At 37.1% G+C, this 17,091-nt stretch overlaps 1 protein-coding gene across 1 annotated transcript in view; it reads right to left on the reverse strand.

Moving 5' to 3' along the window:
- LOC107667688 (coiled-coil domain-containing protein 136-like) overlaps positions 1-17,091 on the reverse strand; it is a 49,529-nt gene that overhangs the window by 21,743 nt on the left and 10,695 nt on the right. Inside the window, exons 2-5 of the mRNA XM_016459414.1 lie at positions 9,739-9,924; positions 6,668-6,742; positions 5,114-5,416; positions 3,242-3,353 (exon numbers count right to left, since the gene is read on the reverse strand). Coding sequence (XP_016314900.1) covers positions 3,242-3,353; positions 5,114-5,416; positions 6,668-6,742; positions 9,739-9,892 — 644 coding nt within the window. The 5' untranslated portion in view covers positions 9,893-9,924. The remainder of the gene's footprint in view (positions 1-3,241; positions 3,354-5,113; positions 5,417-6,667; positions 6,743-9,738; positions 9,925-17,091) is intronic.

Consider the following 17,091-nt stretch of genomic DNA (forward strand, 5'->3'; position numbering starts at 1 on the left):
CACTCTCACACTCTCACACTCTCACACTCTCTCTCTCTCTCTCTCTCTCTCTCTCTCTCTCTCTCGAGGCGTTTTTGAGTGTTGTATCAGACGATAGTATGAAAAGCAACTAATAAAACATTTCTTTGACCTGACTACAGTGGTCTATTTATCAGTCCATGTTACAGTGCTTGTTGTATCCTTATAATAATGGATACAGCACTGATGTGCATCCTGGCGATAACATATGAAATGCAGGCTATTCAATAAATAAATAAAGCTTTGAAGTTGCCGGTATAGACGAAAACATCGCGGATGAATTTAGACATTAAAGTTTTTACATTGTAATGTAATGTAGGTCATCGTGTAGATGTGATTTTTTTTGTTTCGCTTATTTTCACGTTACCTTATCTCGCTCCAGACCAGGACGTTTTCAGTCAGATTCAGCTATATGTGCCTGCATCAGGTCAGTAACTAGCTAGTATGTCTGTTTTTCCTATGTGGTGTAGTGTTTTAAATTAATGAAAGTGTTCATCCTTAGTTTAAATGTGCTCTCATCACGTGAAAAGCCTATATATCGTTTTGTTGTGTTTGATTTATGTTTGTTTTGAGATGAGACATGAGATTCATTTCCTCGCTTAAATTCCTCTACAATTTGTAACATTCTTAATGCACATTCGGAGACAATATTAAGGCAATAATTCAATAGCATTCTATGTGTGTGTACTTCGAGCCTGTCAATCAACATTAGCGTGCCGCCCACAGGCTGAATAACGCAAGGACATTAGATCTCTGCCAAAACTATACTTCTTTTGAGTTTATTATAACTAGCGCTAGGACCCAGAATCTGCCCCACCTAAATTAACGGTCAGGAGCCGCTACTGTGGGCAGCGCTGTGTCATATGCCATAGCTGTGCACAAGGTGTTTTGAGTCTCAGCTCCAGGTTCAGGCTTATTTGTTCATTAATGACGTCATCAGCAGCTAGTCGACGTCGACTTGACTTTCATCACATATAAATCGACTTAAAATATCAGAAGTCGTTCAACCCCTAGTAGCTATACTAAGTCAAGAGTAAACCTAAAGTAAATGATCAAGTACAAGTACTTCCTATAGTTCTTTTTAGTAAGAACTCTTGTCTAAGTGAACTATACTAACTAAGCATTTGTCAGGACAACATACTATTCCTATTTCACTTAGTTTTTTTTAAGGCAATCAGTTTGCATGTTTTTTTTGTTTTGTTTTTGTTTTTTTAAGACTAACTACACTAGTCAATATTTGAAGTGGGTCAAAACCTTTCATCAAAGTTGTCCTAAAACCAAAACTTGTCTTGGGACACAACTTTGATGAACTTTTTTGATCCACTTCAAATGTTGACTATTGTAATTAGATTTTACAGTGTATAATGCAGAGATTTTTGCCCGATTTGCAGTCCGGGTGAATCACCAGTTCAGGGCCAGTCTGCAACTTCAGTCAGAATAGACAGATTTCATAAAAAACCACAGTGTATGAAGGGCACAGATAGATTTTTTTGTCTCGTTTTTTTAGACTAGTTCCATCCAATCCAGAGGATATCAAAACATGTTTGGTATTTTGACCCGGTTTAAGAACACATTATTTCCGTCATGCATCTCCTAGTATCGAGGCACATGTTTCTGTGTGAGTTTGTTTTCTGAATGACTTGAAATGCTTGCTAGTGTTTGATCCTCAGCTGTTTAGTGTATGACGCTCAGTTTTTCCTCTGTAACAAAGTCGGTGTCAGACTCTGTTCCGTGTTTTGTGGTTGTTTTCCTCATGTGCCTTCCTTTCCCATGTTTAATTTGTCCCAGGTGTTTCCCTTGATTGTTTCATTGCTCCCAGGTGTGTCTCGTCATCCCCTCCTCCTGTGGGTATAAATGGTGTTCCCTGTGTGTGCTCCAGCGTCCGGTATTGTTCAGGTCATGTTCATGTCATGTCTCCATGTATTGCGTGAGTGTTCCGTGTTCCTTTGTGTAAATTAAAACCCAGTTGGATTGATGTACTCCTAGTCTCTCTCCGTTCCTTGCTCCTGACTCTGCTCAGCAGTGCACCCGTGACAGAATACCGGACCGATACCGAAAGTAAGCAGCGCCCCTTCTCCTCGTTTTTCTTTTTCCCTACTATCATTAATTACCCTCATTGTGCTCACCTGTCTGCCACTAATTATCCACCATATATTAGTTCCTGTCTGTCAGAGCTTTAGTGTCGGTTATTGTTAATGTTACCCCGAGTGTGTGTCTCACCTACCTGAACCTGCCTTGTTGTGTCTACAATAAACGTCATTATTGGAATCCTTATCGTCCTTGTCGTCCTGCCTGCCTCCACACATCTGGACCGTGACAGAATAACCGACCAAAAACAACAAGATGGAGATTGCTGCTCGTTTCCTCGCCATATCCCGCCGGGATCTCCTCTTCTACGAGTACGCCGGGGAGTTCTGCAAGCTCGCAGCGGTGACGGCGTTAGAGGATGCCGTCCTTAATCAGCTGTTCTGGCTCGGGGCCAACTACCATCACCCCGTGGACCTCCCAGACACCACGGGACTAACTTGGAGGGAAGCAGTTTTCCGGTGTCTGGGGAGTGTCCGGTCCCTTGCCAGGACCAGTCCGCCGCCGTCCGCGGCTTCCCCAAGTCAGCCGGCAGTTAATGTGGCAAGCCCGAAGGACGTTAGTGTGGCATTCCAGAGGGGGGCGTTATGTCAGACTCTGTTCCGTGTTTTGTGGTTGTTTTCCTCATGTGCCTTCCTTTCCCATGTTTAATTTGTCCCAGGTGTTTCCCTTGATTGTTTCATTGCTCCCAGGTGTGTCTCGTCATCCCCTCCTCCTGTGGGTATAAATGGTGTTCCCTGTGTGTGCTCCAGCGTCCGGTATTGTTCAGGTCATGTTCATGTCATGTCTCCATGTATTGCGTGAGTGTTCCGTGTTCCTTTGTGTAAATTAAAACCCAGTTGGATTGATGTACTCCTCGTCTCTCTCCGTTCCTTGCTCCTGACTCTGCTCAGCAGTGCACCCGTGACAGTCGGCAAGTGTATGATGACTAGTGTTTTAAAATCTGTAGCAAATTTTGGAATTATGGGATTTTGAAATCTGATTATCACATTTTTTGACAATTTAACATAATATTAACATAAATTATTTAACATCATTTATGTTTTTGTTGTTGTTTTAGAAATATGAATAAGCTTCCATTCTATGTGCAATTTTATGATTTCAGATGTCAGAAAATGCCAGAACTGGAGTTGCTCACCTCCTCTTCTGCAGCATCTGCAGTCTGTGATTCAGTCTTGTGTTTTCATCTTGCAGCGCATGACATTGTTCCTTCAGATTGTTACATTCATCCATCAACAGACCCACTTCACCTAATCAAGTAATGCAAGAAATTAGAAAGCTATGACATTTACATGAATATTAACCATATTAAAGTGTATGTCTGTACAAGACACTTCTGATTAAAGCAACTTACAATAAATTGTACATATCCTGAAATAAATATGTTGGTTTTGCTTAAAAAACGTTCCCTATGCACAGCCATCTCTCAAGATTTATATTGTACCATTCCTCACCCCTTTCTTGGCCTTTCATTGCCAGGAATGATCATTATAACCAGTGGGATGCATGCAGTCATCCTCGCTCTCAAAAGTTTACTGCATCTTCACATAACATTGACAATTACCCACACCATCAGCTATTCTCCAGGAGCTCTTCCCACTGGACACTGTGTGCTGCAAACTTTTCCGAAATGCTTCAGGGCTCCACCCTTTATTAAAACTAGTGTGATTTATGGTCATCACTGCAGGACGCTAACCAGCTTTACAAATTGAGCGATTCCATCATGCATTGATTTTAAAATGACGTCAACATGGTCATTGGTGGATGTTTCAGACATAGTCTAAATAAAAACATCAACATATCTGACAGAAAATTTACAGTAAGTTGAATTTATTGTGCAATCTGAATCAAAGTTTGAGATGATCAGAAGTTCATATTAGAAAATAACATTGTATCCATTAATCCTCTATTTTAGCTTTTGAGACCAGGGTTTAAAAAAATATATGAAATATGGAGAGTGTGAATTCCACATGAATTGTAATTTATTATTGCCCTGTCAGGTTTCATAAACTGGCCGAGAGCAGCTGGCTGAAAGGAGAGCAGAACATTATTGCTTTAAGTAATAAAATATAATATTATTATTTAAACCTAGTGTTAACACTTTAAGGACCAATTCTCACTATTAACTAGTTGCTTATTAGCATGCATATTACTAGCATATTAGCTGTACTTATAAAGCACATATTAATGTTTTATTCTGCATGACCATATCTTAGATCCCTTAATCCGACTCCATACCTACACATCTTACTAACTATTAATAAGCAGCAAATTAGGAGTTTACTGAGGCAAAAGTCGTAGTTAATAGTTAGTTAATAGTGAGAATTGGTCCCCAAACTAAAGTGTGACCAAACTGGTTAAGTGGCATATCTAGTTTTCCACTGGGGATTGTTATAGTTTTTAATTGAATATTGAATACATGTCTACAAAGGTGGAAAAAAAACTTTGCAATGCACCTGCGTAGTTGTTTTTGGATTGAATTTATGACTGTGATATGTATGTGCTGTACACTGTTATAGATTTCGGAGGTCAAAACTCAACTTTTATGTTGATTGTTGCATTGAAAATGTTCAGCCAATGTTAAAACATTCAGTTCACAGAATTGAGTAAACTAAGAGTCAACACAACATTTTGAGTTTAGACCACCAAAATCTTTTACAGTGTACCTGCTTTTAAATATTTGTTTTTATTTATCTACTATTTATATATACTATTTATACTATTTCCATTTATCATCAGTGTAAATTGTGATTGTTTATTGTATGTTATGTATTAACAGAACGTATTTTAAAATGAATAATTACATTTTTAATACACATTTGTTCGTAATGTTATTGTTTTTGTCACCTTGAATCAGTTCAATTGTAAAACTAACCATAGTTTTAGGTATAATTCCTCATGTTTAATAACTTATACTGTAATAATGTTGATAATGTTCACAATTGTTTATGTTAGCTCTAGATATCAAAGTAAATGTCTCAGAGCTCTTTCAGTGTGTTTCTGTTCTCACCCTCCTTCCTCTGCTGCAGACGGCTCTGGCTCTTCATCTCTATTTCCGCTCGGAGCGTGACAATCTCCAGCTCGTACTCCTGTCCCGTGTTCTCCAGTCGTGAGGTTTCGGCCCGTAAGCGGCAGAGCTCCTCCTGCAGACTGGCGATGTCGTTCTCTCTTTCGGCCGCGGCCTCCTCCGCCGCCTGCTGCTGCAGCAGCACCTCCTCCTGCGCCGCCCGCACCTCCTCCTGCGCCTCCAGGAGCTCGCTCTCCTTCTCCTCCTCCAGACTGTCCATCTCCTCCTGGACAGAGCGAAGCTGTGCTACAGGGGTCGGGAGATCATAAGAAATTAGGGGTGTAACGGTACACGTATTCATGCTGAAAATTTTCGGTATGGGTCTTTCAGTTCGGTACGCATGTGTACCAAACAAATCGTTCCAATTTTTTTTTTCTGGAAATTCAGACAATAAAACCCGTTTTGACACTCTTTGTGGCGTGACATCAAAGAGTATAATAACGTCTCAGATCAAACGCCTGTGGGAGTGAGTGCAATCATCCCTTCCTCTTTACTACTAGTTATAGCACAAAATAAACATGAATGAACATCTCATGCCTCATGTAATCGCTCAATCAGTGTTTCAACTGTGGAAAGACGTCATTAAAACAGCTTATAAACAAAATGACACGTACAGTAGCATCTCATTTACCTCAGTCATCAATGTCTACAGCTCGTCAGTTCACCAGAGAAATGAAGTCTAGTGAAGAGCATTTTGTGAAATATTAGACTATATACTCATTATATTTTACTTCACCTGTTAGTGATGTCTTATGTAATGTATATGTTTAAATAAATATTTTATGAAACAAATTATGACTCTGTAAATTATTATATTTCAACAACAAATAGAAATTGAATTATTTAGAAGTTAATGTAAAAACAATTTACATGTTTGCATGCAATTTTTTAATTTGAGTGTTATTATAGTTATTAAATTTGGGCTCTGTTGTTAACTGTAAGCTTACAGTAATGTAAAAGGGCTCCCTATAGTTTAGAGCAGAAGCTGATGTAGATTTTTATCCCTAAGAAAATTTTAATTATCACATCATTTATGACATCAAAACCGAGGAACGTACCAAACAGTCATGTTTGTGTACCGTTACACCCCTATAAGAAATGCATGACTTTTTTTGTATGACAAGCATGGAAAGTTCACTTCCCTCCTTCCCAGTATTTTGAAAGAAAAGTTTACTCCTCACAAATAATAATTGCTGTTAATAGTGTTCATCGTCTGTTTGATTACGTCTTTAATTGATTTTTCCGTACATTTCTGCCATATGTACATTAACTGACAGTCACCACTGATAAGCTACTACTAAATATTGTAGAAACTTAATTTTCTGTAAAGTTGATATGCAACGATTTGTATAGTGAAAAGGGCTATACAAATAAACTTGACTTGAATTGAAATGAAATGAAATAGACAGCATATGCTTTGTTATTTTCTCATCTAATCTAATGATAATCATCACATCATCTTGGGTTTGAGTATTCAGAACGTAGAGTCGTTGTTACCTTGCAGACGCTGGATCTGTCTCGTGAAGGCCTCGGCCTGATGAGCACTAGCTAAACGCTCCTCCTCAAGAAGACCTGGATAGAGATTGAGAAAAACATTTGAAATAGCTGAAATATTTAGCTTTAATGTAGAACATTTTAACAACACAATTATGTATAACAAGCTACATCGCACAAGCAAGAGCGTTGTTTTATCTAATATCATCACAGATAAACAATCAAAAGTGGGCCTATGATATAATTTATTTCTGCTCTCACAATGACAGTTAGTTTGAATTAAGCTAAATCAGAACCTCTCTTTACATGTTGCCAAATGAAGTGTTGCAGTGACATACAGTGATAGTTAAACTGCACTCTTGGGACACTTCTTGACCAATGAAATTAGACGACCAGAACAATTGTTGTATGGCTGTATTTTGTACCCAAACCAGGGCAGGGCTTGATATAGGCCAGTCTTCAGCATTACTCTATATATTGCCAATTTTTGTGGCCATAGAACTGGAAATAACGGCAGGTATTTTACACAACAATGCACTAAAAACCCCTACTTATCAGAGGCAGAGAATGAGCCCCCACTTATAAAATGTTTGTCCCTGGTCCTGTGAATTTTAGCAGCGACCTTGACCTGATGAATGTAGTTCAAGGTAAAGCTCTTGTTCACTTGCAATTATTTGCCTCAAAGAAAATGATTAAATAACTTTAAAATAATTGATGCAACAAATATTGTAAACATTGGCAAGCTTGCCATCACAAAAATGTATATATATATATATATATATATATTTTATTTTATTTTTTTTGTATTTTTTTTTGGTTAATGCAATTAATCTCAAATTTGAATTCACTTCTTAGCCTTTTATTTATTTATTTATTTTATTCAATGCAATGTAATGCATCCAGTCTGAAGGCACAGTTTCTCCCTAAACAGACACAATTATATGTAACAAAGTTTAAAAAAAAAACACACACACCACAGAAAAAAAAGATTCTGTCAAATTCGGTGAATGTCAAAAAGCTTACATTCAATTCATTACTTATTCTTAATGAATTATTCATATGTGATCTTAGGCAGTCCTAATTTATCTATACTGTGTGCAAAACCGAAATCCACATATCCTATATTAAGAAAAATTTGTAACACTTTACAATAAATTTCAATGTTTTTAACATTAGTTAAAATAAACTAACAATGAACAATACTTCTAATGTTTTTTAATGGACCTGAGCTAACATGGAATAGCAATGAACAGTTGTACTTTTATTAACTAACGTTAACAAAGATAACAAATACTGTCATTGTTAGTTAATGCATCAAATATTAAACATAGTTAAAGCTGCAGTCTGTAACTTTTTTTGGTTAAAAATTATCCAAAATCAATATTTGAGCAAGTACATAACCAGCCAGTGTTCAAAACTATCGCCTTACTTTAGCCCGATTCACAACGGTCAGCTTATAATAATGTTTTGCCACACATACTCTTCAGAACATTAGATTCATCTGCTGGAGCCATGCCGATTCACAACCCACGCAAGCTAGATAATTCCTCACACAGCTGCAATTCCAAGTTTTCAAACAGAGATCTTAGATGCAAAGAGGCAAAACTTACGGACTGCAGCTTTAACAAGTGGAACATTTTAGTAAAGTGTTACCAAAATATCTTCTATTTAAAAAAAGAAAAAATATATATACTACATGCTGTACAGAACAAAAAACCTAAAGAGAGAGCAATGACATAACTTAGTCTCCATAACATTTATATCCCGTCTGCAACCCAAGAAGCTGGGATGGGCTCCAGATGAATGACATTTACGTACATGCAAGTGAAAAAATAAAATACTTTAGCAACCCAAAACTCCTCTTTGGATTTCACAGGCTGATTTTATAAACTTCACCCACATTTCGAGCACTGTTTCAGATGGGTGTCTAATTTCTGGGAGTTTATACTGTATCTTCTGTTTCAGACCTGATAATTCAGTGACGTAGTGCACAACTCAAAATACTTGAAAGCTCTTCAGTATGAAAAGCGGGTGAGACTGATCTAATGCTCTGTCTGCGATCAGAAGTGAGCGGGAATAGCCGAGCGCCTCACTGGAGATGATCCAGTTTGGATAAAGGCATCTGCTGCCCAGGACAGCCTGTCTGGAAGCTTCCCTCAGCGCAGCTGTCCTCTCACATGCCTGTCATGTTACACACACACACAGCCCACAGTCACAGCACAGCCAGATCATTACAGAGTCCCAGGAGTCTGTCCGATACAGCAGGTGACTCATTATAAATGCTATATATAGAAACTATTTTACTGGGCCTGTCATTGAGTAAAACGAGCTAAACACGAGGACACACCACATTCAGCTATATCTCTGACAAATAACGCTCTGTAACATCTTTTTTTATGACATCGTGCACCAGGGTTCCTATAAGTGTTAGTCATTTAGCAGTCACTGTTATCTAATGCAAATTTCAGTGCAATTAAACATAGACATTAATACTCAGATTCAGCTATTTTAACAGCACTACCATCTTAGAATGGTTTCAGATCATATAATGTAATGTATACAATGTATATCATGAACTAAATATGCATGTATTCTATAATATATACAATAGTTCATTATTTGAAGTTACTGGTTTGACATTTAATCATTAAATGTGTTATACAAACATTTAACTCAAAACGTTTAAAAAGCCACAAATCTGCTACTTTTTGGCTTGTGACAGAAAAACGTGTCCGTTTCATATGATCAGATAGAGGGCGTCAAGTTAACAACAAAAAAAAACGTTACATTTTATTTTAAGGTGTAATAATTCTACATTTAAGTGCTGAGTATTTACTATATGGTTAGGATTTAGGTTTGGCCTATGGTTACTTGCATGTAATTATGCATAATTTATTGTTATTACAATAGTAAGTACATGTAACATGTGTAACAAGGACACCGTAAAATAAGTGTTACCTAAAAAACTTTCTAGGTGGACCTGCAGGGAAAAATTTTAATAAGCAAGCATGAAATGAGCTCTGTAAGTGTCAGGTCGCTGGTGTGAAAGTGCTATGTTTGTGTGGGAGTCTCACCCTGCAGCTCCAGAAAGCTCTCCTCGTGTTTCTGAGCCGTGTCTCGAGCTTCTTCCAGCTCAAGCAGGAGCTGCAGCACCTGAGCCCTCAGCTCCTCCAGCTCCTTCTCCTCGCCAGCATCATTCAGGACGCTGCGCTCTTTTTCTGTGCTCATGACGCTTTCCTGATGTCACTTCACTCTGTCACCTGAAACAACAACAGTAACAACATTTAATCAGAATGACCAGCTGAACCGATTAAATAAGTACATGTATTTCTATAATAAAAACAATTCAATGAATGTGTGCTTCCTGGTGTGCTTATGTTTATTTACAACAGCATGTAACATTCAATCAGCTCATTCAATCAGATTTTAATTTTAAAATCCCGTTACTTAACAGTCACTTACAGTGAAAGTGAAAGTGAAGTGACATGTAGCCAAGTATGGTGACCCATACTAGGAATTAGTGCTCTGCATTTAACCCATCCAAAGTGCACACACACAGCAGTGAACACACACACACCGTGAACACACACCCGGAGCAGTGGGCAGCCATTTTATGCTGCGGCGCCCGGGGAGCAGTTGGGGGTTCGGTGCCTTGCTCAAGGGCAGCTCAGTCGTGGTATTGAAGGTGGGAGAGAGCGCTGTACATTCACTCCCCCCACCTACAATCCCTGCCGGTACGAGACTCGAACCCACAACCTTTGAGTTACAAGTCCGACTCTTTTATGGCTTAAAAGGTTTGTTTTAGACTTCTAATATTTGAGTATGAAATTAGTATTACTGCTTTAGCATACAAATCTGATTAAAACCCTATGGGGTCCGAGGGTGTTTTGGGGCCCTGGAAAAGTTTTGACATTCCCTGACATTTGTGCTTTTTTCAGTTGCTTACGCTCGGAGGGTTAATAGCTCCATCTTGTGGCGAAGAGGGCCATGCAAAAAAAAACAATGAATTATTGAAAAACAGAATATTGTTTTCTTTTTTTCTTATATGTACTAAATTAGATATTATGAGACAATTTAAGTAAAATATACATATACTGACACATTTTAAAATGATTGTTTGTTTGTTTTTGTAACTTTATGCTTTTAGTCATTTGCTCAGTGATGGTTGATTTTGGTTGTATTCTTCAGAAATCACCATACTTTTTTAAAGGTTTTGGTACGACATGAGCAGTGTTGGGAAGGTTACTTTGGAAATATAATAGCTTACAGATGACAAGTTACCCTATCTAAAATGTAATGAGTTGTGTAGCTATTTCAATTACTTTATTAATGCAATGTAACAGATTACATTTTATTACTTTTTGATTACTTTTTTAAATTTCTAATGTTTTCAACTGTTAATCATTTTGAAACATGTAAAGCAGGCCGGGTTAACCTTACAGTAGAGCTCAACACTGATTACTGTCAGACTTTCAAAATCCTTAATTTAATTTTAAAGCACAGCCAACACAAAATCAGACTTTAGCACATCTTTTTACTTTGTGATCGTTCTGAGGTTAAATACAGATTTAGCCTCTTAACAAGAAATAGTTTAATAGCTATGATACTGTTTTTGAAATCTAATCTTTGCATAGCTATGACATGAAACACTGGCATGTAACAATGGAAAGAAATCAATCAAATCTGTGTGTGTGTGTGTGTGTGTGTGTGTGTGTGTGTGTGTGTGTGTGTGTGTGTGTGTGTGTGTGTGTGTGAATATATTCAAATGTAACCCCCTTTGTAATCGTTAACATATTCATTTTTTCTTAGTCTTTTTTTCTCACATTTATTTTGTAATTACTGTAAATTACGTAACTCCATTACATATAACTAGTTACTCCCCAACACTGGACATGAGGGGGTAAAGGGAAAACAAATTCATCCATCAGCATCTGGAGCTGTGAAAGTGTTGGAGAAAAACTTCTGGAGTGTCAGGAAAAAAAACGAGTGCAGATGGAGAGGAATGAGAAACAAAAAGCGTGCGAGGAAATGGAAGCTGGAGCTGAATGATTGAAAGCTTTAGACAATCCCAGATTCTTTCTTTTCTATCTCTCTTTTTGCTTTTGTTGTTGGAGCTTTTGTAAGTTAAAAAAATAAATCTAAGAAAAGTTATTCCTGTTAACAAAATACCTCAATTTATGAATGCATTGCTCAATGCAATTCAGATTCCAACTCCTGTTTGAATTATGCCTAACTCTCAAATTCATTATGTATATTGTGATATTTAGATGAATTAAAGTAATTAACAGAATTAAAATCTTTCCGTTATTAAGCAGCACTTTCTGCTCATTTCAGCATGCTGAGCTGTAATAAGGATCACATCTCTATAGATGTGCCGTCAGTGTGGGAACATTCTCATGCGTGAAGGGATTAATCTGTCACTGGGATGAGGATGTTTCATTAGAGTTTGATAGAGTGGGGTATAGGAAATTAAGTGTTACGTCAAAGGAAGCGCAGTGTTCGTTCTAAAGAGCGACTTATCCATGATACACAGTGTGTAAGCATTTTCTTTTCTCTATTCTAGTTTACAATTTTCTAGTTTAAACAATTAAACTTATCACAGTATTCTATATTTATACAAAAAAAAAATCCAGCTCCATTTACTAAAGTTTTCATCAAAAAAAAAAATCTGTTAGATGTACAAATGGGAAGTAAGATCATAAAAATGCAATTTTCTCTGTGAAATTGGCTTAAATTTATGAAAGAGCAGAACTATCTTTTTACGCCGCTCCTGACCTTAGTATTACTTTAGCAAACATGTGCCTGGTTATGGTTTGGGGACAAAACAGTCTAAAAAAGGTAGCTAAATCTGACAAATTGCAAAATCATGAAGCATTTACTTCATGAAATCAAGCAAATGCTTTTTATTCTAAAAAATACAACAACAAAAATGTGTGTGTGTCTACTGTTTGTTGATGTCTTGTATCTGTGTAGCGGTGTAGGCGTCCATGAATAATCCATGCAATCCCTCTGTGATTCTGTGAAGCAGCTCCTCATGTTCACAGTAACCCACAGCAGCACATCAAAAACCCTTTGAGCAGAGGACGAGAGCAAGATGAAAGCAGACACAACTCGTTCAGAGGGACAAAATAAAACATAAAATATATTAATAGCATTTAAAGACCATTTTACCAACAACACAAGCAAAGATCATTTAAGATTCAAGTGTACAACACTGTCAAATTACCAGCAAAAATACTACAAATCATATCTGGCTCAAATATTACATTAAACCTTAAACTATTTGGCATGCTTTCACAAAAGGGGGAGCTCTCTGCTTTGCTGCTCAAAGAGGAGACTCGGACTAATTTGGGACGGATTAATGGAAGAAGATATCTGTAGTACAAGTTTTCGTCAGAAGAGTGAGAGTAGTGAGGACCACTGGAGGACACTGGAAGAACTGTAAGCAAGCAACGGCTTATAGAGTCTAGATCAGTCTTTCTAGAGTATAAACTGCACATTTTGCATGTGTTGGGGAAAGATACTTTTAAAAGTAATGCTTTACTATATTGAGTTACTCCCTAAAAAGTAACTAATTGTGTTACCTAGTTACTTTTAATGGAAAGTAATGCATTACGTTACTTTTGCGCTATGTTTTCCTCATCTGGGCTGAGCTTGCTTGTTTGATTTAAATATAAAAAAAGTTATATTTCTGGCAAAAGTAAAACCTCTTTCACACCAAAAGTGACAGGATTAAGCCTCAGGCTGAAGGAAGTGTAAATTTACGTCTGCACACTTCTGGATTGATTGGTTGGTTGATTGACTGATTGGTTGGTTGATTGATTGATTGATTGATTGATTGATTGATTGATTGATTAATTGATTGGTTGGTTGGTTGGTTGGTTGATTGGTTGGTTGATTGGTTGATTGATTGATTGATTGATTGATTGATTGATTGATTGGTTGATTGGTTGATTGATTGATTGTCATTGGTAAATAAAATGTGATTAAATGCATATTACATATAATACATAAGGATATCCCATCCTCGTCGAAAAATGCATCTTTTAGGGCAGTCGTGGCTTAATGGTTAGAGAATCAGACTTTTAATCCGAAGGTTGCAGGTTTGAGTCTCAGTGCCGGCAAGGATTTCGAAAAGATATTTTCTTGTAAATTAAAAAGTAATGCGTTACTTTACTAGTTACTTGGAAAAGTAATCTGAGACCCCCAACACAGCTCCTTAATCAATCACCATTACTATCAGACACTCGAAGGCTTTTACTCAAGTGGTATTGGAATTGGTGACTTGTAAGTCTTTGAGGTATCTCTGCTTTTACTTGAGTAAAGTTCTCAGTTACTCTTTACGCATCTGGGAAACGATAACAGACAATATAAGGGGCTGAGAAGTACCAGTGTAGACCTGACAATGGGGGAAACATCCTGGATAGGCCATCAGCATTGCCATTTGCTGTCACTGCCCAGTTACCCAACAGGTAATACCTCGACTCCAGGACAGGACACTTAATGGTCAGTGCATCTTTCTATAGAGGGTATGCACGTGACGTCACCGTCAGCTGGAGTGCCACTGAGTGGCAAAAAGACTGAATAGCAGCATTGGTTTTCAGCGTGAATGCTGCGACAGAACACACAAAACACATCTAAAAGGAAAAGAGCTTTGAGATTGACTGTACAAATAGATTTGACAAGAAATCTGCCGAAAGCTAGAGAAGAGAGAAGCAAAAGAATTGCTGCAATTCACAGAAACAAATGGACTCCAGGCAGCGAAACACAGATTTGCAGTATCATGCAATGTCAATATGGCATTCAAATATATGACTAGTGCTTGCCGAAGCAGTTGCAGCTTGCTTCAGAAACCCTCCACCTTCCCCAGCTCCACCTGTATAGATCTGCTATGAGGTGATTCATATGGGGGTTATTTCAAGTATGTTATATTTGCAGCAGCAATATTTCTTACATGCTCACAGCAGCATGTTGTGGATGTATTGGCAGTAGCAGCAGCAGCAGCGTAGCAGATCTATTCTGCGAAGACCAAATACATTAACATTGTCATGTACATTACCATGCAAATCACTGAGAGTTGTCATGACAGAACTGCATTTATTTGGTTTGGGGTCAGTTGGATTGGATTAAATTAGAAAGAAAAAAAAAACAGAGGCATTTTTATTGTATATTTTCATGAGGTTATTCACTAACAAATACAGCATGGGATGAGTGATGTAACCATCCTACAACAAAAAGGGCACCAAAATTGTGATTAAGAGAGTAAATTCAGATGCCTGTGGGAACTTTGGTTGAAGGTTGGGATTAACTTGTTATTGAATGGCTATGAAAACTGTTTATGCAAAACCAACATCAACCTTGACGACTGGCAAAAAAAGGAAAATTCATCCATGGCTATCCCATAAATATTTCAGTTATTTTCTCAAGGTCCAGAGCAATGCAGTGAAATTGTCTTATCTACTCAAACTGATGCGCGAAATGTCCTTACTTGACTTTTTTAAACCTTTTTATGTTTTACGTTCTTTCTTTTTGTACTGATTTTAAACTGCTCTTTGATATAGTCTAATATGGTCATAAGGACTTTCCACTGTTTTATAGCCTCTCCAGGATTTCAGATGGTTTCAGATGAATCCATGAGTGAAATATTAAATAATGCTTGCAGTTCTGTTCTTTCTCTCAAAACCAGACCCACTTGTGAGGACAGGTTGCAGAGGAAACTGTAATTGCTCCAGAGTTATGCTTTCACAGCTAAGGAGAGAGGAGTTTCAACTTTGTTTTTTTTTATTATTCATTAATTGTATTAATCTAAAAGAAATGAAATGGTTGTTGACAGCACACACTAGTTTGGGGTCAGAAAGACTGTTTTATGTTTTTGAAAGAAGTCTCACATTCTCACTAAGGCAGCATTTATTTGATCAAAAATACAGTAAAAAAGTATGATGTTGTGAAATATTATTCTAATTTAAAATGGGTGTTTTCAATTTGAATATACTGTATTGTAAATTGTGTCAGTGTCACACAATCCTTCAGAAATCTTTCTAATATGCTGATTTAGTGCTGAATTTGATCAATGTTGAAAACAGTCATGCTGCCTAATATTTTTTTCTCTCTTTACTTTTCTTTTTTTTTTTTTTTGCAGCATTATACATTATAAATGTCTTTACGGTCACTTTTGATCAATTTAATGCATCCTTGCTGAATAAAATAAAAAAATATCTTATAGACCCCAAACTTGAAACTTGATATCTCTGACTTTTGATCTCTTCTGAAACACTAGAGGAGACACGTTTGAGTTTTGTTATTATCTATCTATCTATCTATCTATCTATATATATATATATTTATAAATAATCAATATATTATAATATATAACTATTATTTTAAATATAAATAATAAAATAATAGTTGTTGATATTGGATATTTCATTGGACATATTTCTTTAGATAACCTTTGCTATTTTCTAACACTCAAATGGTAATCTTTAAAAACACTAATAATTTCATCAGTTTAGTATTGACCATTTATCTTTTACTGAAAATAACATGAAAAAGTATTATCGGCTTGCTGGTTTCAGACAGATATTTAAAATTGGTTCACTTTTAACATTTAGATTGAGCTGCAGGCTAACGCATTGGAATCTTGTATGTTTGCTATGGTTGGATGTGGGTCCTGGTCTGTATCAAAAACTAACTTAAGACAACGACTATGGCTGTATAGGCCAAAGAAGTTTGAATCGGCTTATATAAAAAGGAGAATTGTTAAGACTCTTTAAACTCTTAGCTAAAGTTAAAAAGATTATTAATTACAGCCTTAAATGTCATCCATTCACTTCCATAATTTATTGTATGGTTTCACGGTTCACACTGCTCACTGATTCACCCAACAGCTTTTGACTTGCTGTTCGCTAGTCAGAGTCAGAGTCAGGCCCCTTGGGTTCAGCCGATAAGGCTGTAGTAGCAGGCTGATAAATGGCACAGGCTCAGTGTTGGTCTGTATCTGTTTTGACAGCAGCCTCCCACTTTCTCCAGGAATGTGTGGAGATTTCCACAACATACACCAATGAATTTTAATCTACCTGTCTTCTGCGCTCCCCTAATAAGAGGCAGGCTCCTGTGTGCATAAGCAGCTCACCGAACCATGGACACGACAAACTCCAAAAACATCACATAGGATATTAACCGTTTGGGAGAATAGTACACAATCACATTTGTCTGTGCTCAGAGCAAGCTCAAAATCGTGGCCTTCACATGTCAGGATATCATGAGTAATATACATAGTTAAACACTTAGTGCTTATTTATTAATAGCTAAGAGTTGTAAGGTGTTCTGTCAGATATCTGGCTGTGAAACAGGTTTTTTTAGACTTTGTTTGATTGTCATTACCAGATGGTAACCAGATGCCATTACCAGCTGGTTAGTTTCAGCAG

This window comes from Sinocyclocheilus anshuiensis, unplaced genomic scaffold (assembly GCF_001515605.1).
Source record: "Sinocyclocheilus anshuiensis isolate Anshui unplaced genomic scaffold, SAMN03320099.WGS_v1.1 scaffold1827, whole genome shotgun sequence".
NCBI classification, from domain to species: Eukaryota; Metazoa; Chordata; class Actinopteri; order Cypriniformes; family Cyprinidae; genus Sinocyclocheilus; species Sinocyclocheilus anshuiensis.